The 27,967-nt window shown below is 52.2% G+C and overlaps 4 protein-coding genes across 4 annotated transcripts; 3 read left to right on the top strand and 1 right to left on the bottom strand.

The window, feature by feature from the left end:
- Positions 1-1,771: 1,771 nt before the first annotated feature.
- On the top strand, positions 1,772-3,264 carry ENH_00030580 (TPR domain-containing protein, putative; the record flags this gene model as incomplete). The annotated part of the gene is made up of 3 exons (XM_013580116.1): positions 1,772-2,004; positions 2,106-2,865; positions 3,085-3,264. 3 exons carry the CDS (start codon positions 1,772-1,774, stop codon positions 3,262-3,264), a joined length of 1,173 nt encoding a protein of 390 aa, XP_013435570.1.
- A 2,904-nt stretch (positions 3,265-6,168) lies between these two features.
- ENH_00030570 (DNA double-strand break repair rad50 ATPase, related) lies at positions 6,169-12,355 on the top strand (the record flags this gene model as incomplete). Its single annotated transcript, XM_013580115.1, has 17 exons — positions 6,169-6,783; positions 6,939-7,139; positions 7,326-7,523; positions 7,626-8,136; positions 8,278-8,401; positions 8,521-8,636; positions 8,825-8,996; positions 9,172-9,272; positions 9,553-9,641; positions 9,763-9,904; positions 10,083-10,207; positions 10,304-10,443; positions 10,739-11,029; positions 11,121-11,192; positions 11,471-11,614; positions 11,709-11,864; positions 12,253-12,355. 17 exons carry the CDS (start codon positions 6,169-6,171, stop codon positions 12,353-12,355), a joined length of 3,300 nt encoding a protein of 1,099 aa, XP_013435569.1.
- Positions 12,356-12,617: 262 nt separating this feature from the next.
- ENH_00030560 (hypothetical protein, conserved) lies at positions 12,618-16,389 on the bottom strand (the record flags this gene model as incomplete). Its single annotated transcript, XM_013580114.1, has 10 exons — positions 12,618-12,739; positions 13,033-13,127; positions 13,274-13,344; positions 13,552-13,602; positions 13,784-14,541; positions 14,782-15,000; positions 15,145-15,214; positions 15,568-15,819; positions 15,915-15,992; positions 16,252-16,389. 10 exons carry the CDS (start codon positions 16,387-16,389, stop codon positions 12,618-12,620), a joined length of 1,854 nt encoding a protein of 617 aa, XP_013435568.1.
- A 4,971-nt stretch (positions 16,390-21,360) lies between these two features.
- Positions 21,361-27,963, top strand: ENH_00030550 (hypothetical protein, conserved; the record flags this gene model as incomplete). The annotated part of the gene is made up of 10 exons (XM_013580113.1): positions 21,361-23,374; positions 23,623-24,475; positions 24,755-24,845; positions 25,074-25,456; positions 25,576-25,831; positions 26,435-26,521; positions 26,742-26,811; positions 26,943-27,187; positions 27,369-27,542; positions 27,802-27,963. The coding sequence occupies 10 exons, from the start codon at positions 21,361-21,363 to the stop codon at positions 27,961-27,963; spliced, it is 4,335 nt and encodes a 1,444-aa protein (XP_013435567.1).
- Positions 27,964-27,967: the final 4 nt, after the last annotated feature.

The following is a 27,967-nucleotide window of genomic DNA, read 5'->3' as shown; positions in this document are numbered from 1 at the left end:
AGGTGGGTAGAGTACTGCACCGCCTACACTGGCTGTGCAAGCTGCCGTTTCAGGAGTTCATTGGGAGCCAGATCTCCATGATACTGAATGATGCAAGAAGAGCCCTACGGCCTGCACGGAACGAACCGAAGTGGCCACGCTCCAGTTATTAGCCCTAACGAGCAGCGTTTCTTATTGACAGTGCGGAACCCCGTCCCTTCTCTCTAGCGTGTCTCGCGTTAGTTAGCTTGCGAATTACAGCTTTACAAGTAGGGCATGGGAAAAGAAATACAGTGGACGGCAGGACAGTGCTTCCATGATGTTCCTGTAAACACCTTCTTGTCAGTTTCGCTCTGTCTGCAAGTCATCGATTCATTAGGAGCTAGAGGGCTGAACAAAGCAGTTGCCACCCTAAACGCGATTCAACCAGAACAGCGCTGAGTTGAATCGTGCTGTATATCCTTACTCCTTCCCCGTGTGCGATCTTGTACTCTACCGTGTATGGAAAAAAATGTTTGAGATGACCACATTCAAAAACACCTCGTCTACCTCAAAATCGTCGATTGCAAGTAGCACCATATCCATAACGATACGACAATCCCGCTGCAATTCAGGAAGGTTAGACACAAATCGTTTCATTTCGATGAAGCGCCACACCCATACCATATAACCTTCTCGTTACAGTTCAGTAGGGTTTGTGACAAGTTTTTACTGTTCAGTGAAGGGTAATCGTCTCGTATTAGAGAGTTGCCTTCACAGCATCTGAAGACGTCTTGTCGCTGTCAACGCCTCAGACCATACACATTTCTTCAGAAGACAGTCTCACACTTGTTTTGTGAAATTCCTTCCCAGTTTGTCCCTGTTAATGAGACAGAAGTGCCCCGGAATAACACCAAGCAGAAAGTACTTGTACAGAGACATCCTGACCCCATGCGCCGTTCCTGACACACCAGCAACATAAACTCGCAGAGGCGTACGAAATGACCTAGAAAGTATCTCTATGGCAGAAAAAGTAGAAACAAGCTGCTGGAAAAGGGGAAAAAATTGAGAGTACGCTGGACTCATTGCCCCTGAATTCCCGTCCAGAAAAGCAGCACTCGCTAGGTGAATGAACTGCGAGCCGCCCAACTCAGCTTAAGTGCAATCCTGTTCGCTTTCAACAGCATACGGGTGAAAAAAGTCGCATAGAGAAAAACTCATTTAAGACGCTACATACATGGAAGTATCACTCCGGCATTTGAGCGAAGAAAATGGACACACCGTGCTGCGGTCTGATATCCACGTTTCGGGTAGCCTCGGTGAGGGACCGCCACCAGCTCATGAAACGGGCAAGAAGCAGCAAATAAGAAGGCCGCGAAAAAGAAGTTTTTACTTTTTGTACGTTTTTGCTGACTCTCCTTCAGAGACGCCTGAAGGTTGACATCGTGGTGTTGGCGCTGTCCTGCTGGAGCCCAGCCGACACCCTATATCAGCCGTCCGAACCTGACCCGTGCAGCTTCGCCTGTAGTTCTTATTGTCTCTGGAAGCAACTGTTCTTGTCACTGTATTTGTAATTACTTGCGTTTCAACGTTTGAAGCTTAAGGGCAGGGCGTTTCCGCTCCACTTTCGCGCGACGCCGTGGTTCGTTGAGTCGCTCAGTCGTTAAACCACTAGGAAGAACGGGACGCCTTCCAGGGTCTATACTTGTCTTGTCTTCAGCGGCAGCTTGCTTGCTCAGCTGCTGATGTATATATTGTCTGAGGACCCTGCCGCACGAGCGAATCGCATAAATTCTCTCCTGCCATCGTCGCCATGGGCAACTCCTCTTCTTCAGTGGCGCAGCCACCGGTTCTGGGCAGTGAACTCACCACACCTTCTTTGCAGAGCCAATCTCGGTCTTACGACGATAGCTGCAAATACCTCGTAACAGGGCCGAGGCCTCAGGGCACAAGAGTCACAGATGCATACACTTTAGATGTCTCATCCGATGCTGGACTTTGTTGCGGCTCAGCGCCCACGAATGGTTCGGTCTCTTTCGTTTCTCGGTAAGTCGGCTCACGCGCGCTGTCTCCTTGTGGCTTTGTAGCCGCATTTTGGAGAGAAATGTGGAGCGAATGTTACATTGCGTTGATGCTGTTCGGAGCAGGGAGGAGGCTCTAATTAAGGCACGGTACTATAAGGACAGAAATCCTGAGCTTGCGAAACAGGCGTACCTGTTCGCGCTCAATTCCCCACCCACAAAGGGCTTTGGGAAAACACAGAGGCTGGAAGTCGCCAACCCCGCCACGAACTGTGGCTGCTCATTTGTGCGCTGCACAATTCCCCAACCTGTCAGTGCCTGTTGGGCTTCGAGCCAGTTCAGCCATCCTGAGGCACCCGAGGGGATGCCTGACGTGTCCCTGCAGAAGATGGCGAGTGCGGAGGCCACATCGACCACTTTTTCCAGCGGCAATGTGACTCGCCTACACACGGACGACCTTGACGAGCTCGTGGTGAGCAACCCTGCGGCTCAACGCCTGCAGGTGGGGGATGTTTCAGGACGCACGACAGGGAGAGAGAGCTTACGCCAGCTCGATGACAGCGAGTTCAGGGCGGAGATACATGCAGAGCTTGCGCAGCTGCATCTCATATGTGGAGAACCGCGCAAAGCCTTGGAGTGCTACAACAGCGCAGAATTGCTCGCGCCTGAACAGCTGGCCTACTCGTACAGAAAGGGCGTTGTATTGCAGCAGTTGGGTGAACGGGAGGGGGCCATATCGTGCTTCCGAGCGGTCCTGCAGAACGATTCTAAGTATAAGCCAGCCATATTCAACTTGGGTGTTTGCCTGGCCGTGGATCCTGCCACACGGTCAGAGGCTCTGGGAACGTTCGAGCATTTGCTGTCTATCGACCCGAACAACGATAGCGTAAGCATTGATTTTCGAAAATTAAAGCATATAGCGAACAGGGCCAGGATGATTTCGTAGTGATGATGCAGAAATCCGTGCGGTTTCTTGTGTAGTTGGCATTGTGCATCTTGGCATAGTGCCGTGGAGTGCTAATGTAGCACATTTATTCTTCATTTTTCTCTTGAAACTTCATTATTGCTTTGCCGTCTACGTCATGTCTCCTCCGGGTTTCTGCAGGCGTTGGATATGATTGCGGATATTCACGAGCAGGAAGGTCGTGTGGCGGAAGCGTATACAGTGAAGCAGCGCGTTGTTACTCTTGACCCTTCAAACTTCCGGGCGGGAAGAGACCTAGCGAGGCTGGAATCGACCCTGCTGGATCGTGGCGGTGTCCCGGGCTATGTAACGCTAAACTAAGTGGCCAGCACTGACTCATAGGCGGAGGAGAGGACCGAGTGATGGATGCGTATCTGCACTTTAGTGTCTCTTGGCTGCAACTCGCCGCAGTTTGGCAGCTGGCAGATTTGTGACCCTCGCTTTGCACTGTTTAAGTCCTGCATGCTTCTATCCACTCAGTCGGCGAGCGGAAACTGGTCTTTTAAGAGGTTGCCGAAATGGTTGCGAGTGGAGTTTCAATGGGAAGCAATCCCGTGGCAGTTCAGCCCGTGACAGCGCTGTTTTTTATGAGGATGCCAACGCACATACGAAAGACTTGCGTTGGTGTGGCAGAATTGGAAGGTGGGCATAACCGATTTTGACTGCGACGGCTGTTGCATTGGATTGAAGAATATATGTCGTTTGGGCCGCAGTGTCTTCACGAGTAATTCAGGTGACTCCTCAGTGGTTTACGCTTGATAGCTGTTGGTGCCCATGAAGATAGATGCAGTTAAGAGGCCAGGACAAGGCCTATCGAGTAGGCATATTGTGTGCATCCTTCTTTACTATTATTCCTCATGATTGCTTTCGAAAGAGGCAAATTTCACTACATTCTACAGAGTGCAAGGTCGTGCGTGCGTAGCCATTGCTATCCGAAGTGTTTAAAAGGGAAATAACGCGCAGCAATGTGTCGTGTTTCACGGTGGCACAATACAGACAAACCTAACTCGTACTGCAGCTCAGGCCGCAATGAACTGGAGCGTACAGCGCCGTATGATTGTAATCAATAATAAAAATCGACGGCTTGTACGCCACACTTCCTCCGAAACCTTCATTGGGGATGGCACACATTTTTACTGTACCTGGCATTTTTTTTTATAAGGTACCTATCGAAACGCAATTAACACTTGATTGGCATCTGCGGAGCACGCGCCAATGCACTGTTCTCGTATGCAACTTCAGCTCGCTAAACAGGGAGTGAAGATGCTCGTCGGTACTAATTTATCTGAGTTCTATGTTGAGATCCTCTGCAAGACGCTCAGCGCAGCTCCACTTATTCACGCACCCTGATGATAGGCGATAACAAGTAGTTTTGCAGAGTTTTTTGGCCTCTCGTTACAGCGCGAGCGAACTTGATACGAAATATGGAAGGGATTCCAGCAAGTGCAAAGCCAGACAAGTGCGTTTCAGGGAAAAAGACCAGTTGCAGTCTCTTTACGAGCTAGATACGCGAACATGGAGGGCTTCATCTTCGAGAAGTAGATATCTCGTGCTTCAGATGTAGCAAGCCTGATGATGCGTTACACCGTCCGCTCTCGCGAACGGTGCTCAGCAATGGCGCTCTAAGGCTTCTCCGCTGCTGGACATAAACCTGCTGCATCATGGAATCAACGTGGCCAAGCAAACCGCAAAAAAACTGGGGAGATAACGAAACGTGCTCTGTAGCCACTTGTGCGCCGTGAGTGTACGGACTTGCTTTACTATCGAAATATAAATTCCAGATTCGTGGAGATACAGGGTGGCAGAGAGGGGAGCAGATAGGGGGCAATCACTAATTGAAATAAAGTGCGGTGGGGTCTTAAGGATGATGAGAGCGTAGCTGTTCTAGCGAATACCTCGGTTGCCGTGAATAAGTAATATGTACTCCCCGAATGCAAACAAGTTTTCCGCTCTCCTCCAAACATGAGGTTTTTTCCTCACTGAGCGCAATATAGGAGGCCTGCGCTATTATTTCACAGGTGGGCTATCGAGGCCACACTACCCATTTGACTATTTCTTCCGCATTGACCAGCCTCACGAGAGGTGGCTTTAGGCCTAAAGACATGCTGAGCATGTATCCCACCTAAGTGAATGTGACAGACACTAAGGCCCGAAAGGGTTTCAGAGAAGCTCAGGCCTTCAGTCGGTTGCTCATTATCAACGCAACTATAAACACAAAAGAATCACTTCTAAAGTGGATATGCTGTTACTTACCATGCGTCCGGTCAGTAGACATGCTCGACAAGGCTGCTTTGCAGGTAGGAAGCCATTGCGTGACGTGCTGTGTGCAACTAGTAACTGTGTACGCTAATTTAGCAAGCAAAGCGAAGAGGAAACTGTCTCAAACAAAGACTGTCAGGTTGGCAGCGTTGCCGTACTGCCCTTCGAGTGCAGGCTCTCTTCAGGGCACCTCGGTATTGGTCCACATGACTCTAGATAGCCTATGGCAGTGTTGGCCTTCTCACCAAACTGAAGTTGGTTCCTACAAATTTATTCGTTAAATCCGTCAATATCTGAATGTAGTTAAGACCAAAACTGACGTTTCATGCTTGAGCTGCGTGCTGGCGAGGGCCCCTCTAATCGATTCATGAAATCCGTCCTACTGAACTTAGCAAACCCTGCAAACTTCCACTTACTTGAAACTTCAAATTTTCAGTTGCGAATAATGCGAGGAACAAATTTGCAATGAAAGCTCCCGCCACAAACTAGCACATCACCGTGAAAATTGACCCATAGTTAAGAACAGGGAAGGAATGCCATGATCACCCCCAAGAAAAAAGGCTTCGATGCGCGTGCACGTTCCCAAGTGAGTTGTTTTGCAAGGCTTCGTTCCTATCATCCGCGCAGATAAAAGATGTCATCATGGCTGGTCAGTAGGATGCGTCGAAAGCGGTCGGGGACGGTTTTTCTAGTTGAAGCTCTCGCGGCAAACCGTGTAGAGGCTACTGCGCCGCCGCGACCTGATTCTGCTGCGCCGCTACGCCAAGATCCTTAGTGCGCTTCTGCCTTATTCTTCCCGCCATCGTTCCCTCCCATCGCTCTTCCCGGGCGCCTTCGCCAGCACATGCAGGAAAATACAAGTGCACGCTGATGGCTTGGCGGCCTTGCGTCAGCTGTAAGTGGCAGTTTTGGGTGGTTTTGCTGTCATGCTGGACATATGCTTGTGTATCTACGTCTACAGCTTGCATGTGGATCTCCACGCAAGCGAATTCTTTTGCCCGAAGCCAGAAGACAGAAGGCTTGGAAGTGAATTGTTTGGCATTCTGCTACGGGACTAACTCATGGCCACGACTGTCCAACAATGGCGTACCTTGGGGAGGCATTGGCAGATTGATTTCCGTGCACCGCTCTGCTCGTAAAGTCACTCTACATGCGGCCAATCGCACCCAGCAGCGTCCCCAGTCGAGAGGCACGAAGGCCACAAGAGGATCTTGCCCTGCGGACACAACGCTTGCAGGACACGGACTGTGGGATAATTTCAGATGCCCTATTGTTGCTGAAGCTGATCGTTTTGTTCTCTTTGGTGACCTACATATGGGCGAAGCCACACTGAACACGTGCCTTGATGCCCTCTCCCTGGTACAGCAAACATGCAAACGCCAGTGTACCTCCCTGGGGATGGGCCACCAAGTAGGCTTCAGGCCTGTTGCTGTGGAGAGCGGGGAGCGAAACCCAAAATCTAGGGATGCACCTACTGTTGCTGTATTCCTTGGGGACTTCTGGCATTCCCGCATCGAAAAGCACCTTCATTGGGGGCTACTGAGGCCCCTCCTCGAGTTTTGGGAGCAGTGGGATATTCCAGTGAGATCAAGGGCAAGGGGCACACCTGCGATCACGCAGTTTAATAGACACAGACATTGACTGGCTTGCTGTTTCGTGAGTACTGTGCATCACAGTGCACCAGGAGAGGGGAAACAATAGCTTACGTTGTTATTTGTGTTGCGCCGCCTGCATAGATCCTCCTGCTCCCTGGTAATCATGACCAATTGCAGTACGAAGCAGGGCGCGACCTGCTGCAGCCGCTGGAGAAGGCTGCTTCACAAAGTCCTCTTGTGTTGGCATTTAGACGGCCGACGCTTGTTAATGGAGAGCTTCTATTCTTGCCTCATATGCGTGAAACCGCAAAGCTGCAGCGAATCTTGGCCCAGGCAAAGCAGGTCGGCCATGAAACAGCGTATCATTCTTTTGCTGGAAAGATAGAGCTAACACAGAAAACAAGCCACTGAGCACTGTTTTGTAGCTAGATTGCTGGACCATCGACGCCGTGTTCTTGAGGACGGATTAGATCGGCGCCTCTGTACACACTCAGCGTCAGTTCTTGTGTTCCTTTGCATTCGTATCAGTGTACGACGTTGCGCGCTGTATTCGGCCACCTCAGCATTCGTGGAGCATCGCTTAACCCCTTTTTAGAGGACTCCAGGCTTCTGTCAAGCGATGCCGTAGATCTCAGCCTTCTACCAGATGTGCCTGTCTACAGTGGCCACATCCACACACCCCAGCTTGTCGGTAAACAGGCTCGTTATGTAGGCTCACTCTACCAGGTATGCATTAATAAGACAGACGCCGTTCTTGGCGAACCCTGAAAAAGCAAAGGGACTGCTTAACACCACGTACTTGTATGTCTGTTGTGGCGCTCCATGCAGACATCTCTTGCGGAAGCCTACCAGCGCAAATATATTTATACTATTTCTAGATCTTGTGGCTTCAACGTAGTAGACGCACAGGAGTCTGCAGTTGGCCCCAGACACTTTCCGGTGAACGACCCGAGGCTCTTGCCCGCACCAGAGGCACTGCGCCGTGGAGACAGGGTAGTGCTCCTACCAAAGACGCATGCGATAACCAGAATGCCTGCTCGCGATGAAGCGATCGCTCCTTCCACTCTTGATAGTCTTAATGGACATCAATCAAGGCGGTGTGACACAATGCGCTGTGAGGAGCCAACGCAAGCGCCCCCTACACAGGAGATGAACATGCAGAAATCTAGGAAGCTCTCTGGACAGCATCCTCCTACTGGCAAATTTCCCAGGACACCGAGCACTCTCGTGGAGCCACATAGTGAAGGGGACGCGACCTTTGGCGTGAAGTTGCTGAACGGGAATGCAGAGCTAGATTCGGAGCAGCTCCTGCAACTCTCAGCAGCCTACAAAGATGCAGGTAATGCTATGTCTGCGTACGCTTGATTGCTGAAAGCCACTGAACATTCAAAGACAAAGTATCGGCGTAAGGGCTGGTGAAAGTATTAGTGCCTGCTTGCGAAGCCTGAAGATACAGGATCTGAGTCAGTGCTGTTTGCAGGCATCTTATTTGACTGTCGCGTCACCCCAAGTGCAGGACCCTCAAAGTCTGTCGGAGAGGGTTCTCACTCTGTAGCGGCGGAGCAGAAGACCGAAGGTCCCAGCTCAGCAACTTCTGCTGCATTGTACGTGGTTGCTTAGCGGAAGCATTGCTTGCTCTTATGCATGGACCTGCAAAGGCTACGCCGTTTGTTATCACTAGACATAGTCGTGTTTTGCTCGACGTTTTCGGCTTGCCCTTCAGGCTCTGCATGCATCACGGTCTCCTGCCGGTGGAAAACCAATCTCCTCGCGAGGCCCTGCGCCTCTATGTTTACCAGGAGCTCAAGGGTGGATACCAGACCTTCAGCAAACATGCCTGTGGGGAGAAAAGCATTCTGGCCCCTTTGCAACACTTCATGTTCGAATTAGGCTGTCTTTTTAGTGCAACGCTGCTCATGTGGAAGTATGTGCCAATTCGTCTTGCAAGAGTTCACAATAGTGTACAAGCAAGGAGCTTACATCCTGGCTATGCTTCTGCAAACTGGAGTCTGCTGTTGGATCTGCAGTGGCAGCGGCCGAGGGACTGCTCCAGGAGCAGCTGGACGGTTCTACCAATATCGGACCTGAAAACCCCAGCAAGAGGGGATGCGGCTCAGCAACCAAGAATGCTGAGTGGCCACATGTAGCAGCAGATCTTCAGCTGCACCAGGCCCGCATAGAATCATTCGGTCTTTACAGGTAAGCTGGAAGAGCCTAATTCAGGGACGAATAGAGACATTACTATGTTGACAGCGGCGTGCGACCGGCTGTTCACTGACTTCTATGTCACCTTACCGTCGCTGTCTGAGGACAAGAGCATTGGCGGCCTTCTATAAAGCATGCATATGCTCAAGTGATTTCGTGTTCGGTACAGCGGCGTCGTTCGCCTCAATTTACATAGACGTGGACTTGTTATCATTCAAGGAAGCAAGAACGATGACGCGCAAGGGACTGCATTTACTGAGAACGGCTCTGGTCAGAAATCCTGACTACCTTCCCCAGGCAGCTTCACAGAATCGCTTGTTGAAGCATAGGACGAGTGCCATCGAGTATCACGAGCATGACCAGGATGAGCGACTGTTGGTAGTGTTTAGCGGCTTGTTACTGTGCCCATTCCAAGCTGCATTTGAGCGTGAAATGCAGTTATTTTTGGGATCCCTATTACATCGCCCTTGAACCATGTGGTCCTGAGTATTTGGTGTTTCATCTGTCTAGTTGGAGAGAATTCGTTGGGAGGCGTATAGGTGGCTCGCAGGGAAGTCGACTGTGATGCAAGCTGTTATCTGGGCGCTCGTGGGGGATGGCGCTGCTAGCGGCTTTACTAGTAGTACAGGGAGGCCCAAGGCAAGCCACCAGAATAATGTCATCCAGAAACCTTCGTTCTATCCGCGTCACTAGAAAAAATGATGACAACGCTGCAGGGACACCAAAGTTGAGTTGTCAATATTATGCAGTGACTGTTTAGGTGACGGGTGTAGTCTGCGATGACATCCCACCTGCATCCAACTCAAATAGCGCTTTAATTGAAACCATCGATGGAAAGGCCGAAAGCGATAACGCCCTAGCACGCTGCGACGAAGACCGCTTCGCCTCGGTCGAGCTTGAGGGTGGGCTCTTGGCACTGTGGATAGCGAAAAACCTTTCAGATTAATGTAGCACGCCTCAAACGCACTGAAGAGGCGGTTGCAACAATGACAGGGGATGCTTTTGGATGCGACATTCACGCTGCTGCGAAAACCACATTCACTTAAGATGTTACTTATAGGCGTAGTTCCATTTTTACAGGTAAACTGAATGGAGAGTCGTTTTTCCTGCGGCGGAGGCGGTGGCGTTCGGGACGGTCCGAGTTGACAGTGCATGTCGGAGGCAGGGATTTGACAGGCCAAAGTGCCATAGATACCCAGCGGCAGGTAATCATGTGTCAAAGCCATTGCAGCAAACCCGTCAGTCTATTGTGAACAAGACGTCTATAGACCTGGCCAGCCGTGGTGTGCGTGTTTCTGCAGCTGGACTCTCTTTTTGGTGGTAAACTCAAGGCTTGGAGTCAGTTCATCTACCTGGCATCTCAGGGGTTAGATGGATTGCTACGCACCTCTGAAGCAACATTTTCCGTGCGTGGTTTCGTTGTGCGTTGCAGTGCTCTCCTATAAGATGTGAGAAAAGTCAACAGCTTTTGTCATGGGTTAACTGTGACGAAAGGGCTTTCTCAATATGACTGCACGCAAACGCTTCTGTCCTCTGACAGGAACTCCTTGCACTGCTTGTCCCGCTTGATGTTTGGACCGCCGCGACTGCAACAGCACGGATGAGGCGACGCGCTCTAAGCAAAGCAGCGGACGAGCTTGATCTAGTAGCGGCGGTCAGGTATGTAAACGTAGACGGCCAAAATGCGTCCCACGGAGAAGACTGTCACAGGACAAAAAGTTCTCCTTCTTGTTCAGGCTAAGGGACGTCCGTCGCCTCTTACGCCGGAAACGGGGTTTCAGCTCCCCAGATCTGCTGGAAATGAGGCCTTTTAATGCAAGCTCGCGCGGAGGGACTGATGCAGACTCAACAGTGAAGCTGGCCAGCTCAAAGGGAGAAGCCCACAGGGACTATAAATTTGAATCAGTCCTTGAAACTTCCCGAGATTGGCTAAGAGATGCTTCGCAAGATTACGCTGGGGTTCTAAAGCAACTAGCGCGGTTGCAAAGACTAGTTTCTCTGTTTCAATCTCGCGCCAGATTTTACAGGTGGGTGACAGACGGGTGTGGGAGTGTTCGCATGCCTGTCGGAGCCCTTCATGATGCTCAGAACCTTTTATGCTTAACGTTTCGTCCTCAGGCGCCAGGAGGAAGTGCTGGAATCAGCAGAGAAGCTCTTGGGCTCCCAAGGAATTCAGCGGAATTTGCTCGCGTAAGGCGTCATTGCACTAACCGCTGTCTGGCTAGACTTCCCGTATCGCATATGCCGAAAGCATTTAGCTGCACAAGCAGGCATGCCTGCCTACATTTGGAATACAAGCAGGCATGCCTGCCTACATTTGGAATGGAGCAGCGAAATTTATACTCTCTTTCGGGGTCGTTCTGCTTTCCCGCCGTCAATTCTCTCTTGTAAGCCCATGCTTATCTTTTCACGCAGTTGCGCCAAAGCAGTAATGCCTCTGTGGTTGTGGAGCAGTTTTTTGTGGCTAGGTCCGTACTTCGCCAACTAAAGACACAAACAAATATATACCTTGAACAAGCCAGCGGGGGATTGCTCCGACTCGACTTTGCGTCGTCGGGAACAGCTCGTATGAATAAGGTGCTGAGCATCCGAGGCTTCGACGGCGCCTTCAGGCAAGCAACTCGTTGCACATGTTCACTCAGCCAGCCGCCTCGCGTGGTGTTCCGACACGCAATTTTAATTAAATAGGTGCTGTGTGCGGCTTAGAGAAAGGACACTCCAGCAAGCGTCGAGCGGGCAGCGCCAGTTGCTCGCATTGTGCCTCTACCTCGCTTTTGTGGTTACAATTAAGCGACGTGCCGGCCTTCGATGCAACGCTCTATTCCTTGACGAACCCTTGCTGTCTCTTGATAGCGTAAACACGTAAGCGTTCATTTTACATCCTGGATTTAATGCATCTTTCAGACAATTTCAACAGTGTGAGCTTACTTTAGGTGCTAACATAGTTGTGCTGTGGTCGCAACAGAAAGCGTGTGGTGAAACTCCTCCGAAGCCTTGTTAGCAAGCCTCAGGGGTCACACCTGGCCGAATTTGAAAGCATATTCCTCACTCAACATGTAAGGCGTCGGTCCTCCCATGAATTAATATGTAGCACAGTAGGGGCCTGTGGTGCTACTTTTAAACCGCCCAACAATGCGTGATGTTCTCCGGGATACCTTGTTTCGGGCATGAGTTTTTCTTTATCTGTGAAATGCAAAAGTGCACTTCATAGTCCTGACCTGAAGCTGTATGTTAACTGCCGTGCGTTCAGGGTCTTCATCCTCATAATTTGCGACGCATTCTTGACGCCGTGGATACTATCACTCTTCAAGGACAATCAGGACATTGCAATATCAGCACGTCTGTTTTCCTAAAGCACCCGTGGAGAGCTAGTACTTTGGCACTCTAGACACTACAATATGAGCACGCCTGCTTTCCCTTAAAGCACCCCTGAAATGCCAATACGGCAAAGCTGTCCACCGACACGGGTGACTAGACAGATGGTTCACTGCTGCGAGCAGGTCCTTTCACCTTCCCAAGGCGGCAAGGCACCGGGCAGACCTCTCTGTAACACAATAGCTAGACTGCCAAGGTTAAATATTAAAAGGTTAAATATTAGAATGCCCGTTGTGTTACTCAGGGTAAACTGGTAGCTGCATCGCATGCAGAGATCGTCTGCAATAGAGCCCCACGAACACTGTCAGTTTCATCCGCATAGAGCACGAAGTGCAAGGTCGACTCGCCACTGATGTCGCTCCCTGTAGCGCATATAAGTCTCACGCAGGATAAACAGGAGGACGTGTTACAGAGGATCTCCATTTTGGCCTGTAGGGTGCCTTCAGCCTTTCACACCGTTCTGTTCTATGCCAAACTGAGGCTTCTTGGCGTCCCCAAAACCCTTCTTTAGTTAGGTTGGATCGCATTGCCCCAAGCTTGCAACAAGCTTGACCGTACATTGTTTCGTCCAGACTACTAGCACCATGCTCTTAAGATGTTCGTGCTCCTGGTTCCATGCTGTGAGGGTGTTCGTGCTTTGCGTGAAGTAACTTACCATGAGGCTGTCCTGTGTAGGCTGCTGCTGTGTCTGCAACGCCCACGACAGTTACCGCTGCCCACGCTCCTCGTCTTTGTGATAGTAGCCAAGTGCTGAAACGCATGAACAGGGCACAGGACTTTTTGTCCCTGGATTTTCTGGCTATTTCGCTGCATACACTCGACTTCCGCAGTAAAGGTAAAATTTTGCTTCATAGCTGGACGTGCTTTCAACGTTGTGTGCCAAGGTATCCACTTACTACAACGACTCTGAAGCTGACACCACAGCAGCCGAATGAAGAAGTCCTCCAGATGCACTGGCCACGGGAATCTACAGAGAGTGCAGATGTTCACAATGAGTGACCCAGCAATTTTCCCAGTCTGGTAGTGTAGCTCTTTTGACGAACAAAAGTGAATCAGCCATCTTAGACGCAAGTACCGTAGAAGCACTCCGCGCTCCTCCCCACAGAACTGCAAGATGGAACACAAACTGAATGCTTTGCGTAAAACGCTTGTGCTGTGAAATTTACGGCCTTACTGATTGTGGGTCCGTCCTCCGATCTGCTTTCCGAAGCCACCCACAGTCATCCTGAGCAGCACACACAGTCAGAGCACCCAATACACCATAACATGGCGAAGTTTCCACAGTGAAGTGCTGCATTGAAGACTATTATTTTTTGCGAGGTGCTGGAATGACGCTCAGTTGCGCAGAAAGTGCGCAATGACAATGTAAGCCCTGAAGTACGGCCTCAGCTGACAACCATGCTTACATTGTTCACCGGCATGTCCATGCCGAGGCAACCCAGGTACTCTGTGACACTAGTGAATAGGGCTTCCGCCTGTGGTAATTTCCTGAAAGGAGGTGCAGCCGCAAGCTGCAGCGCCTCCTCAGTGTGAGAGGCGCTTTCCGGTGCTGCTTGGTGTCCTTTACTCCCATGCTGAGACTTCGCTGATCGCCGCTTCTGTCTTTCATGCAAGAGTTGAAGAGCTTCAAGAAAATCTGGTCGGAGTGGGGGAGCCTGTCGAGGACTGCTTACGGGGGACAGTGGTTCACTGCTGCTGCTGCGTCTAGAGCTTGCTTTGCTCAAGGAGCTCTGCGCCTTGGCTTGGTTTGGGATTCTCACACCAGGGTGGCCGGCTGTTTTCCTGCTGCATCTGTGCCTTTCTACGACAGTTGCATCGGTGTGCTCACTCGGAAGAGGACGGCGTTTTGGCGCCGCCACTGCAGCAGCTGCAAAGAATTTATCCCAATCTGGCAGCAAAAGGCGGCTTGGCATTTGAGTAACGGGAAGATCTGGCGTCATTAGGAGGTCACCTTCTTGCTGCGTGTGTGCATTTGCCATCGTGGATGCAGCCAAAGCAGCCTCTTCCGTCATGTCCATGATACCCCCTCTGTAATCTGACAAGCGACACTGCAGCTGCACAAGGTGGCAAGTGGCATCTGGGCTGCCTCCCGCTCTCAAGAGCAGCTGCAGTTGCTCCGCCATCCTGCGCCTTGCTTCTACGCTTTCGCAGTCTCCTTCGGGTGCTGCAAAAGCATCGGACCGCCAATGTGTCGAAGATGATTTTGCACGGTATACACTAATTGACACCATTTGAAACAACTACCGAGCCTTCAAAATCAGTGGTTGTCTAGGATCAAAAGGCGCCTGACAAAGGCACCTGCGTTTACAGTGTGAGTTGGAGCAACGGAAACAGCAGCTCCTGCTGTCACAGGCAACAGATGCCTGCCTCTTTTCCGGGGAATCAGCCAAACTATTTGCCTTACGTGCAGTGCTGGCGAGGACGTCAACAGGCTCCAGTGAGCTGAGACCACGTTGAAGCTTCACGTACAGGCGAGACGGCGGGTATCCGGTTTGCATTTCCCTGTCCGGCCATTGGCTCTGCGTCTGGGAATGCCGGGCACTTTCTCTGGGCGGCTTCTGATGGCGTACAACTGCTGGATGCTGCACGTCGATCTTTAGATAGCGGGTTCCAGGGGGCAAAGCTGCAACGGCAGACAGAACGAAGCGGGGCAGCATGCAACGGCAGGACCATCCCCGCAGAAGCTTTCACTGCAGTTCCGCTGCAACCGAGTAAGAAAACGGCGACAGGCGCATAGTCAAAACACTACAAAAGGAAAACACCGTACATTTCCGCATAAAGTGAGGCAGCCGCATCCACGTGTCGAGTCCCAACACCTGTGCGGTAAAGCGGTCCAACTGAACGCGCACCAACAAAAGCAAACGAAAGTCTACGAGGTCCGATGCTCTCTGGGCCCTTATAAGGTGCCTGTCTTGTCCACGGATGGTAAGCGCCTTTCACCACGAAAAAAGGTAAGACAAAAGCACTAGGGCACGGACGAACGTGGCGACGCCACACCAACGTACGCCACCGTATTTGGGAGAATAAACACAATACATATTGCCTTGGGAAAGAATAACATGGCTGAAATACCCGTGCTGAACTACGGCCATTCAGAGTGGGCCACGATGCGGCCAATACAGCTAAAGATCATGTCCAGGCACTTCAACATGTTGACAAGCTCTTTCAACATTTTTATAAGTCCGCATACCTTCAGAATCATGATTCCATCATTCTGGAGACAAGCTGCATTCATGTCTCCCCCAGTGTCTCCAACCACCGAGCAGGAAACCCCCGCTCCATCTGCTGCAGATGCACCACTGCAGGCAGCAGCGCCACCCGGTCCACGCCATGTAAGCACTGATCCCTGCCATCGCTTAAGCAGAAGCTGCTGCAGCGGAAGGTGCAGGAACGATTCTAGGCGAACATTTCTTAAACAAATGCAGCAGCTCCTGTTTGCCACCTGCAAGTCCTCAAACAAGCAGAACCGAATTTTCGCTTCCTGCACAATCACTCTATGTGCAGCCATTCATCCCATATATGAAGATCATGCCTTACACAAGAAATCGCCGCTTTAAGAGCAGACTGGGCGCCTGCTGTTGAGCCTTGTGAGCCATCCGATGCCACCAGGAATACCTGCAAGCGTGGTGCATGCAGCACACGCGCACGCCTGCAGTGCCAAATATGTCTTTGTCACGTCTAGCTGCTGGCCTCCTCATTGCTGTCTCATTCTAGATGTCACACTCGAGACCGAAATATCCTCAATGATTAATTCCGTTCCAACACTGCAAGCGCTACGTGGGTTGTGGCAGTGTTTGGTGCTAGACGGCTGGACTTAGGCATTTCGCATTTCCAGAGTGTGCAGATGCTGTACAGTTGATTTGTTCTGGCGGACCTGCTGATTGTACGGGTGCCGAGTTAGCGCATGAGAGAAAAGTTTCAAAAGGGGAAGTCCCTCTTCCACGCGGAGGGAATACCGGGCTTTTGGCAGTTGAGAGGCAGATGGTTCCACGCCGTCTCTTCGGAAGAACATTAGCTTACTGATGGGCTTCTCTAGGATAAAATGACTTAAAAATGTGCATCACTGATGCCAGAGAAAGACGGCCAAAACAGAGGGGGTCCTTTTTGCAGTGGTCAGTGTTCCAGCAATGGTGAAGGCTGCTTGGACACAGAACCCTCAATAAATATAGCAATGACCATAAGCAATAACTACTAAGCAAGTCTATATATATTATGTACGAGGGGACCTAAGGGGATCGAGGCAATCCAGGCTCAGCATCAAGGCCCGCGTTTGGGGCTGCTGGTGACTCGAGCGCATTGCGCAGCGGAAACACAGCAATTCTGTTTCGTTGGCGACAGAACTCTTCGAGTTGTCGCATAATGCGATTTACTCTATACTCCTTTATTATTGTTCCTTGGGAACTCCTGCTGGGAGTGCACCTAGCTTGGCCTTGGTTCACGCATGAGTTGCGGTGGGCGAAGCATATTTCAGTGGCGGCGCTAAACGAATGAGCGTAATACGCGAAATCTGGGACTCCACCGCTCCTTTGATCATGAGTTTCAACATAAACTTAACACATAATCACAACAGACACGTTCTGTGGTGTGCTTGAGCGGTCTCTTGCTCAGATCGGCATGCAGGGTTAGCGACCGTCGTCGATACTGGCCCCACCATGACCGTTCACGTGACCAATTGCTTGCTGGCCCTTATGCAACATTGCCACATGCGCCAATTTGATAAGTTTCTGAACTTACTGGCATATAAAATGGCAAAAATGCATGTGTTTTGGACCCATGTGGGGACTTTTGGGGACCTGCCAGCTACCTCTCACCCCAGGCTCAACTTACCGTGTTAGGCATTCTTTACTTGAATTACCCATGTTGCACTCGTTTAGACACTGCAATACAGCTTGTAGACCTCTAGATCCGGCTGCGCTTTTTCACACCTTAGACTGCACTCGACGTTGAAACATAAGTGGATATCGGCTTACTACAAGTGAGCATTAAAATTGCTTCATTTGGAATTACAAGTTACGTACAAACCGCATAAAAAACGAGCCATGACAGTGGCTACACCCTGCGAGCGCTACGGGCGAGATGGGGGTTCGGAGCAACCCTGCGGGTAACCAGGACCCTGTGCAACCTGCGGAACCAGGTGTTTCGGAGGCTTATCAGCTGTCTTTTGAGTCCCTTCAAGACTCTCTGTTCCCCTAGTTAGATTTTGATTTGTTCAATCGATTTCAATAGAAGTACGGGGCGTAATAGATAGTAGGCATCCTGCTGAGTGCAGCGCTGCCCTGCAGCCCTGATATCTTCTTCAGGGCCAAATAATTGCAAACCGTTGGCTCAAAATCACTCTAATTCGACATTTCTGAACCTAAAGACCTCTAGCACCCAGCGATTTGTGGTGCGGTAGCCGTGCGCCTGCCTAATGACCTTGATAGGTACACGTCGCGAGGATGCCCAGCATCCGCGAGCCAACCCGGGCATGGTAGCAGAGCCCTAAAATCCAGGGCTAGGTTCCACCAAGGCACCAGAGAGATTGCGCAGAGAGATAAGTTGAGGAGGTAGCAAGAAGACGACCCTCCATAAATGGAGTGTGCCAAGGAGAATGCGGAGTTTAAGCGGCAATTCGGGCAGCTGCAAAACTTCCTTCCCCATTTGAACGTAGAGCGATTAACACCAGAGACATCGCAGCTGCTTCCACTTGAAGGAGGTGGAAAAATGGGAACCTTCAGTGTGCCAAAGATGCGGCTCACGAAAGCAGGTTTGCATTAACGCGACTGTGAGAGCGTGCTACGGGAATGTCTACACTCTTGCGCAGTGGAAGGACATGGTTGGTACAAATGCAGACACGGGCCAGTGGGGAAGAGTGAAGCATGAGGTGCTCCAACTGCTGTGCGTTATCTGCGCAGTACCTATTTTACTTATTGCAGCCAACTGGTGGCAAGGAGATCCCTGCAGGTCCTCGTTACAACAGAAGAAAAGACGCCTGCAGCTGAACTTGCGGAATACTGCGTGGCTAAGCTGCACCTCGAGCTCTGCAGGGTCCCAATAAAACTGCCACCACCAACTTTAAGTATTACAGAGAAGCAGCAGAAGGATTGGCAGCAGCGGCCGCTTGCTGACGGTGTTGTTTATGTGGTGTGGGAGCGACTGACTGTCGGGGGCTTTTACCGTGAGACGTACATGAATGGCCTTGTCCTAGGATCTGACTGGCTAATGCGCCGGTACTTATATTTCGATAAGGCAAGATCTAAGAGCATCCAGATGCAAAGCAGCAGGACGGACAGACGAAGTTGTGGGCTAGCAGAGCAAGCCGTCGGCATGCTGCCCTGACAGATGTCTCAGATTACCGCAACTAAAACCTTCTCCCCTTCGCCTCACGCCCAAACTCTTCAAGGCACATAACAAAGACTAAACTCCTGTTTCAGCCTCTCGTTATGGGCTCCCCACTGCTGCTGCCATTCTTCATGAACTAATATCTTGCATATGCGTTGGTAGATAGGCACATTGCCTAAGTTCAAATAGTTTTGAGCTACGCGCAGCGCGGGCTATGTCCAATAGCCCAATTTTTGATACGCACTGGCACTTCCGGCCAGGGACGGGTGGCCCGACCTCAAAGGCAAAACCGCTCACTGTTCTTGACCTCGTGCCTTGAAAAATGAAATAAATTGGTATCCGATTGCAGCCAGTAGTTTGCAACTCCCCAGATATCCTGTGGCACAAAGTTAGTGGGCTTACGGTGCTGCCAGATTAATCTATGGCAATGCGACGACATTTTTGCTGATTAGACTTTCCATGGCCATAGAAATTTCAACTTGATGCGGAAGCCCTGGAAAAAGTCAGATAAAAACTAATGTTCTGGCTGTTCCAGCAATGATCGGCAGCTAAACTAACAAGAAGGTGAGCGAACCCCGTCCTCCAAAATCTCCTTCTGAGCAGCATCTCTCATAATCATTGATTTTCCATACCAAGGTCGATGAATAGGTGACGCCTTCTTCGAAAAGATACTACACGCATATGGCAAGTTTCGCATTCTGAAACCAGTACGCTTCTTTATCTATAACTGTCAGCCTGAGCAAGTCGCGGGCCAATTTGGGTTCGAGAGGCAACTTATACGGACGTTACCTGCCTTATGTGACGGATTCTTTGTGCACTGTCTCTTTTTTCAAGAGGCCAGGAGCTATGTTCACCGTGCCACCACCAGTGGCTATGAGATTTACGTATTTAGCAGACATTTGTGACAGTGGAGTCCTGAGTTTTCTCTGCACGGAAGCATCATTAAACGCTCTTCGGAAAGCTGCTTCGAGAATTATCCCGGAATGAAATACTGCGCCTCTAAGTATACTTGTGCCTTTAGGACAGGGAAACGCAACCGGAACAGATTAGCTACTGAGGAACTAGGTGCCGCTAAAAAATGCGCTAAATAGCCTGTACCATAAATGGTCCGTATCATTGATGGCGGGATTGAGTCAAAAACCATCGCTGCCGGCACTGCTGAGTGGGCAACTGCCATGAACTTGCTTGTGGAAAATTCAGGTGCTTTCACAACTGCCATCTAACTAAAGAATTAACGCGAAAGGCTCACTATCCAGTGATCCACAATCAGGCACTCTACCTCCCAATGAGCAGATGCTTCTCTTCTTGGCTTAACCTGACGAAAGTGTACTGGCAGGTGGAACAAGAAATATTAGCTTTTAAGTGTCTTGCACTTACTGCATAAACGGATCTCTACGAATGGAGGCGCGAATCATTCAGCGTCGCCGCATGAGCGGCATCAACGGCTCCTAAAAAAGGGATTTTCGCGGTTTAGTGCGAAAGCGGCACCGTTGTCTTTTTAGAAGAACATATAACGCGCCGCACACAAGAGATTTTCTCCCTTGCCATGTGAAGGGGCATATGCAGTTGCAGTTATGCTAAACGTCACTGTGTCAGCAAGAGACAAAACGCCTGCAACTGTGTTTTACTACACAAAGAAGTCGGAAAATTATCAGTAGGACACAGTAAATACAACAATTTTCTTTCAGTTTACTGGCTGCAGGATGGCACGGCGGGTTTTGGAGATCGGCTGCTGCTACGGCCTATTTGCTATGCGAGATTGGCGGAACCGCTCCAGCGACAAAATATGATATTAGTTCAAGGCAATGAACACGATGCAACCTCTAGTAGGCTCGGAACGAAACTTTTAGGGGTTAGACAGACGGTTGAATTGCAACCGCATATGCTGTTTACCTTACTCTGACGTATCAACGCGATGCAAATCAACATCATGGCAATAGAGGGAAGAGGCGGCCGGTTTGTGCTCTATGCTGTTTCCTTCACTAAAATTCCAAAAAGTGCGTACAGTAGAGCTAGCGTGTTTTGAACAATTTTGGGATCCAAAAGTTGCGCGTATATGGAAGAGGCTGTATCACGCTCCTGCCCACAGACCGTATCCTTGTAATTTGTGTTGCCAGCAGGCAAGTCTGCACGTCTTGTGTGTGAGTCGGTACACCTTTAAGAAAATTCTTTCGAGAGCTACAGCTTTTGTAGTACCAGTCGCAGCCCTCCCGCTTCCCTACATATGAGTCACTTCGACTTGGATCTTTCCCTCGTTCATCTAGAGTAGGTCCACACATTGCATAGTTATTAATAGAAATTCTCGGTTCATCTTTCCAGAGTGTGTATCTAAGCTGTGTGGTACCCGCAACGTTGCTGCGTACATGGAGCTGTGCTGTGGAAAGGAGGATTCGCTTGTGCATACATGGATAAGAATACCAGGCTTCCTTAAGTTTTACGTTAAAGGTTTTTTTTCTGTATTTAGTTTCAACTGGATAATTGTATATATATGCGCTTGAGTTTGCTGAGCACAGCTACGCACATAGGAACTGCGTAGGCACAGATCACTACACCGTTGGTCTTCGAGTCTCACGGGGCCCCCCTAGAGCGCAACACAGTAGGTGCACATCTTAGCCGCCTCTAAGATTATTTTCGCAAAATAAAGAGGCTGTAGCAATGCGCCATGAGGTCCTTTTTCAGTGGCCGGTCCCCACGGCTCCGCTCGAGCAATGCCTGGGACATGCTCAGTGGGGCCCGCCGTGGCATATCGGAGGCCCGCCTTCCCAACGCTGATGGGGCCCCTAAGCGCCCCACAGAGAGCTCTGAGAGGCCTCATGGGGCCTCCAGGGACCCCGTATCTGCCCGCGGCGCCAACGCCGCAGAAGACTGCCTGGACGCCCACCGCGCGTTTGGGGCGCTGTTTGAAGAGGAACGCGTGCCTGTCGACGAGTTTGGGAGCCCCTCTTATAGGCCACCAGTAAACGTACAGATTCAGAGGGGAGGGGGCCCTCCAGGCTCGCGGGGGCCCCCAGGGTCACCATCTCCCGGCAGCACGCGGATGTTTGGGAAGTCCCGTTTCAACGTCAAGGGCCTCAAAGACAATGAGTCCCTTTACCAGCCTTCGCTGTGGCAGCAGCTGCTGAAGCAAGAGCAAGACAAGCGCATGCAAAGGCACGCGCGCGCCGCTAAGCGTACAGTGCAGGTCTTGGGCTCCAAGGCAGCACCGAAGGTCATTCAAAGCCCCAGCCCCGCGAGCCCCCACAGGATGCTGCCCGAAGCAGCTGCAGCCCCAGACGATGGGGCTTCTGGCCCCCGAGGCCTCCCCCAGGCAGCGAGAACTGGGGGGGGTCTCCACTCCCCCAGAGCCCCCAGCGAAGTCCACGAGGCTACAGCGCCACGCCCGCCTCCAGACTGGCGGGACCTGTCGGACCTGCAGCAAAGTGTCGAGCTGCATGCACGGATAAGGCCAGCAGAGCTGCCGGGGAGCAGCATGCATGGCAGGGGGCCCCAGGGGGCAACTGGGGCCCCGGAGGCACTTGTCGCTGAGCCATACGATGGCCCCCCCCTGCCTCCCGATCCACTCTCTGAGGACCCTGGGCTTGCTGCTGCTTCCGCTGAGCAGCCCGTGGCAGCGGAGGGAACAGAAGAGGCAGAGCTAATTGAGACTGAAAGCCCCGTGGCCAAAGCTGCGCATGCAGCGCGCATGCCGCGAGGTCTTTGGGAAAAACTTTCTCCCCAGCACCTGCACACGCAGCAGCGGCTGATGAGAGCCAAGGGCCCCGAGGCCATCCTGGAGGCGATTGCTGCAGCAGGAGAGGCTGTGGGGGGAACGGCCGCTGCAGAGCCTCCCTCGACGGAGAAGGCTGCTGTTCCTGCTGCTGCTGCTGCTCCTGCTGCTGCTGCTGCTGAAGCTACACGACTGCACCTGGCGCAGCACTTCGGGCTCGACCCTGTGAACGCAGTGACTGCTGTGCACCGTCTGGGGCGCCTCGTGAGCCCCTACACGCGAAGCTCCGTAGTTTCTGACCGCCGCTTTCTGCTGCTGCTGGAGGCAGCGCATGCAGCGCTGCCGCTGCTGGACCCCCAGGGGGCCTCGAACATGCTGTGGGGCCTCATGCGCCTGGAGCACCCCCCTCAGTGGCTGCCTCAGTTGTTAGCTCGCTGCGGGGCTCTGGCTCCAGAACTTTCTCCCCACCAAGTGGCCACTTGCCTGTACTGCCTCAGCATGCTGCCGGCCTGTGCCTCTCTGGCTGAGGGGAGGGCCCTGCACGGGGCCCTTCTTGAGGCTGTGCAGCGAGTGACTCCCCACATCCAGCGCCCCCTGGACCTCACCTGCGTCTGCTGCGCCTTGGCCCGGCTGCGCGTGAGAGACTTCGGCCTTTTTGGGGGCCTCGCAGCACGGGCCAAGGCCCTGCTGCCGCAGCTGTCAGTTTCCGAGCTGGCCTCCGTCTCGTGGGCCTTTGCCGCCGTGGGCGTGGCGGACAAGGGGCTCTTTGCGGCGGTGCAGCGCAGGCTCGAGACGGAGGCTGAGCTCTGCGCCCCGGGGGATGTTGTGCAGCTGGCCTGGGCCTTAGCGCGGACGCTGGAGGACTCAAAGGACTTGTTCGACTACACTCTAACCCCCATCATTAGGGGGGCCCTCCCTCAATTAAATGCCCGCCAGCTCTCAACGATCGCCTCGGCCTACGCCCAGGCAGGTAAGAAGCGGCTCAGTGAGCCCCGCTAGAGAGTCCCTGAGGATACACTTTTGTGGGATTTCCTGGAGACCAGTGCTCCCCTGTTTTGGCCAGTTCTTTGCTAGTTTTGTAGTTCCGTTCATGGACCCCTGACATGCTGAAACGCAGACGCCCCTGCGCGAAATTCGATAGGTGCATTTGCAGCTTTTGAGCGAAGTAAGAAAAAACTCACCCACTCTTGGCAAAGTCTGCCTTCTGCTGTGCCTCAGGGGTGCAAGACGAAGAGCTTTTGGCTGACTTGAGTGTGACGATGCTGCCGCACTTGAGCGCCTTCAGCCCTCAGCAGCTCGCAACCACCGCGGTGGCCTTCGCAGTTCTGGGGTACTCCAACGCGGAGTTCATGAAAGTCTTGGCTGAAAAGGTCGTCAGCCAGTTGCCTTCATTTTCTCCAAAGCAGCTCTCACGCACAGTTTACGGCTTGGGCGTTGGGGGGTGTACAGACACTCGAGCTCTCGACAGCTGCTGCAGCATGCTGCAGCAGCGTTTGCATGCGCTGCCTCCAGAAGGGGTGGCGCAGGCCCTCATAGGGCTCTCTGAAGCGGAGTACCTATCACACCCGGCGGTGCCTCAGCTCCTGCGCGCCGTTGGACGGAAGGTGGAACGGCTTTTTGCGGAAGACTGCGTGCAGCTGCTGCTGCTGCTGAGCAAGGTCGACTGCGCTGCTCGTCCTCCCCAGCTCCAGCAGCAGCTGCAGCACCAGCTGCAGATCAAACTGCGCAGCCACTGGTGCCTGGACTGCGCGAGCCTGTGCGACCTGCTGCATGCGCTGCTGTTGCTGCGGCTGCCGGACCCACAGCTGCTGCAGCTGGCCATGCGCCGGCTAGCCTACTTGCTGGGGCGCGCCTCTACCCGGGAGTTTCTGCGCCTTTTAGGGTGCTTTGCAGCCCTGCGGGCAGAAGAAAGGCTGCTAATCCGCACGCACATCCACAGACGCCTCAAGGTGCAGGCTGCCCTCTCTGCGCAGCTCCAACGGCTTGCAGGCATGACAATCGATCCCGACTCCACCGCAGCGCTGCTGTTTGCCTGCGCGCAGATTGGATTCGTAGACGACGCTTTCATCAAGTAGGTCAAAGGTTGCTGTCTTAACAGAGTGGAAACGGCACAATGTAGCTGCATGGAACGATTTATGAATACGAGAACTAAAAACATTTACAGATCAGCAAGTCCTCTGTAGGCTGACCTAAGGGTAGGCTTTTCAAGCACCTAGTTCCTTCTCTGCATACAAAATGCACACCCGTGCAGGCTTTGTGCTGAATTGCTCAACCAGCGTGTGGTGAGCTACTGGCCGCTGCTGAAAGGGCTCGTGAAGAGCTGCTGTGTACTTCGCTGTGCTGTGTACAGAATGGCTGAGGGCCTGCAACACAAGATAGAAACAGAAGGAGAGGCCTTGGCGCTGCCTTCTCTTTGCCACTTTCTTTGGGCCACTACGGAGGTGAGGACGGCGCCGGTACATGGATCTTCTTTATTTGCCTTCATGCCTATACATTCATTGCGGCTTCGCTGTGACGAAACTCTGCAGCTGCATTTCGAAGACTGAGCAGGAGAGTTCCTGCTGCGGTGTGCCTCCAAGGCTCGAGACCCTGTCTTAACTGCTCTAGCCTGTCTCGACTAACTACAGCAGCAGCAGCAGCAAAAGCTTGTGCGGCGTGGCTTCCTGCAGACCCACTTCAGTCTTGGCTGGACTCGGAGCGTGCTGCGCTACGTGCTGACCCGGCGCTATGGAGCAAAGGACCCCCCTGCAGCAGCTGCTGCACCAGAGGATTCCCCAGAAGCAGCAGGCGCTGCACCTGGGGAATCATCCGTTTCATTTCTGGCTGCAGAAGAGAGAGAGGCATTCTGCGAAGCCCACCAGCTCGGGAGGTACAGGGGGGGCGAGACCTTGCCGCCTGGCCTCGACAAGGGGGTTCTGCAGAACACAGCAGACGCGGGGGACGATCACCCGCACGCCTCAGCGCTTGCTGAGAGTCTCTTGAGGCTGGCGTTTGCCTGCGTCTCCCTTGGAGAAGAAGACTACTTGCTGCCTCTACTGGAGGAAGCCGCAAGGTGAGGCTCATAGTGAACTTGTTTAACAAGGGCTCTTTGCTAGTGTCACAGTGTCTGCTGCTGCAGTGGCGGAGCCAATGGGCATTTTGAAACCGGTTTGCTGCTTATTTGCTGCTCAGTCTCTACGGACCTCGGCTGCCTCTGGATCTGCTCCCGGCGCAGCAGGTTTGTCTCCATGTCTCTCGGTTTGCTGGGCCTTCGTTAGGGGGCCAGCCCTCAAAACAGCTGAAGGGGTGGCTGCAGTCGGTTTTGGGGGCCCCCCGGTACGACGTGTTCCACAAGGGGAGTCACCAGAGCAAGTATGGCCCCGGAACGTCTCGGCTGCGCGTCAAGGACTACAACTATGACGCTTGGCTCTCTGAGCCCCTCATACAGGTGAGGCTTTGCTGCTGCTGGCAATGTCGCTGGGCGTAAAGCCGCTGCAGCAGCTGCCTGAGTGCCGCGGCTGCTTTCGGCGCATGCAGCAGCATACAGTAATGCAGAATGGAGCCACCTGTACACAACTCTAGCTGCGGAATGTGCATGCTGGAGACGTTTTTCCAGATGTTTTTTGCCGGATGAGTGACTGGTTTCTTCGTGAGATGCAGTGAATGCAGGCTACTTAGGTTTCCGATTACCAGAGTTTAGCGTTTCACAACATGCATGGCTTTAGCGCAGCACTTTTCACGAACTTGACTCCTACCTCAGCGTATAGAAGAGCTAATTATGAACAAGCAGTCTAGACTTGAAGCACTTCGAGCCATACATGAAAATCTGAAGTGTTGAAATTGCGCAATGGCAAAATAAGCAGCTCTCGCTAACCTTGGATCTGAATGCTTGTTGGCAGCAGAGGGCAGAGGCTCATCTTTTGCCCTTTTTCCCTCTTTGCAACCAGTCTCATGCGCCTTCTTTTTTTTAAAAAAGAGAGGCGGACAGCTAACGCACGCGCATTGTGAATTGCATTTGTCTTCCGCGGATTTGTTTGGCTTTGTTTCGCAGATGAGGATACCTCACAAGGTCACTTTCGTGTTGGAAGATATCTACAGAGTCAGTGTGGCGTTCCCAATCGAAAAGCATCTCATTGACGTCCTCACGTTTCAGGCAAGACTCTTTTTTCGATGGGGGGCCCCAAAGGGCCCCCTTGAAGAAGTCTGATGCAGCACTTTTACTCTAGGCACTTCTTGGTCCCTGCATCGAGGAGGCAGCCGAGCCCAGCAGCGGCGGAGGTTATCCATTGGATCCTTTCTTTGGAGGCTACTGAAGAATGACTGAGTTTCTTGTTTTGTCTGTTTTTGACTCTTTGCAGGACCTTCTGGCGCCATCTAATAAGCCTACGGCCACCGCAGAGTTGCGCCAGCGCCAGCTCACTTTTCTGGGTAAGCAGCGCTCTGCTAAGCATCCACAGAACCCAAACAATGAGTTATTCAGGAGCCTCTTTGGCGGGTAAAATGCACAATGATATTTGACGAAAAGACTGCTGCTGTGAGCCACCTGCGTGGTGCTGCAGGCTGGACTGTGCACTCTGTGCACCTGAGAGCCCTGTACTCTGCAGTCCTCGACCGCAACCTGAGGAGCTTTGTTGCACACATTGCAGCTGCTTGCTGCCCGCAAGCCGCGGAGTTCGCCAATTTCACAAATCCTAGCCAGCAGCAGCAGCAGCAGCAGCAGCCCCCTGCAGCTGCCGAGGATCTGATCTCGTCTGTGAGCTCGCTGCTGGGCACGGACACCCTTGAGCACTTGCCGTCGCTGCAGGTGGGCTTCGGCCCCAATCCCTTTCTGGCTATTCTGTCCTTTGCCCCCACTCCGGAATTTTTGTATTTTCCTGCTGTTCTGTCTGCGCCGAAATAGAGAGGCTTGCTTTAGTGTGGAGGCATTCAATCGCCTACATTTCATACTTATTGAAAAGATTATTCTTTTCCTGATTGGCGCGCAGAGTAGAAGGTTTGAAGCCTTCGAACTCGACGACGATGATCTCGGAGAAAATGGCACTAACGGCCACCCCCGGCGGCTCCGGATTCCCCGGGGCCGCAAGACTGTGGCTGAAGGAACTTCTAAGGAGGTTGTCAGTGGGAGAAGCATATCTCCGGATGAGCCCCTGAGCCCTGATGTGGGAAATGATTTCTAGCCTGCACTGCCAAACAGTATACACGCTGGGGGCTTTTACACAGCAGCTCCAGGCGAACTGCTGCAGCGCTACTCTAGGCAATGAAGCTACCGCGAATAAACCTCTCGAATTCCTTGGGATGAGGGTTTAGGGATTGGGATTTTAGTCACCGAAGCTTCGCACAGTGATGCTTGCGGCAGGATTAAATCGTGTGGAATGACTTTTTATTCTTGAATTTTGCTGTATGCATTGTGTTTTCCAGGGCGCGGAGTGGGCCGGGGCGGGCCCTGGGGGAGCAGCAGCAGCTGCAGCTTCTTCTGTTGACTCTAAGCAGGCCCAAGAAGCCCTTGATGCAGATGCTCAAGTTGCTTTTGAGGCTCTCGAGTCTCTCAAGCAGGCGTACGGCAACGCAGGCAGCCGATGAGTGC

Source organism: Eimeria necatrix, genomic scaffold (assembly GCF_000499385.1).
Source record: "Eimeria necatrix Houghton genomic scaffold, Enh_scaff222, whole genome shotgun sequence".
In the NCBI taxonomy this organism is placed as follows: Eukaryota; Apicomplexa; class Conoidasida; order Eucoccidiorida; family Eimeriidae; genus Eimeria; species Eimeria necatrix.
Note: the sequence above shows the minus strand (reverse complement) of the source record. Positions and strands in the feature narration are given on the sequence as shown.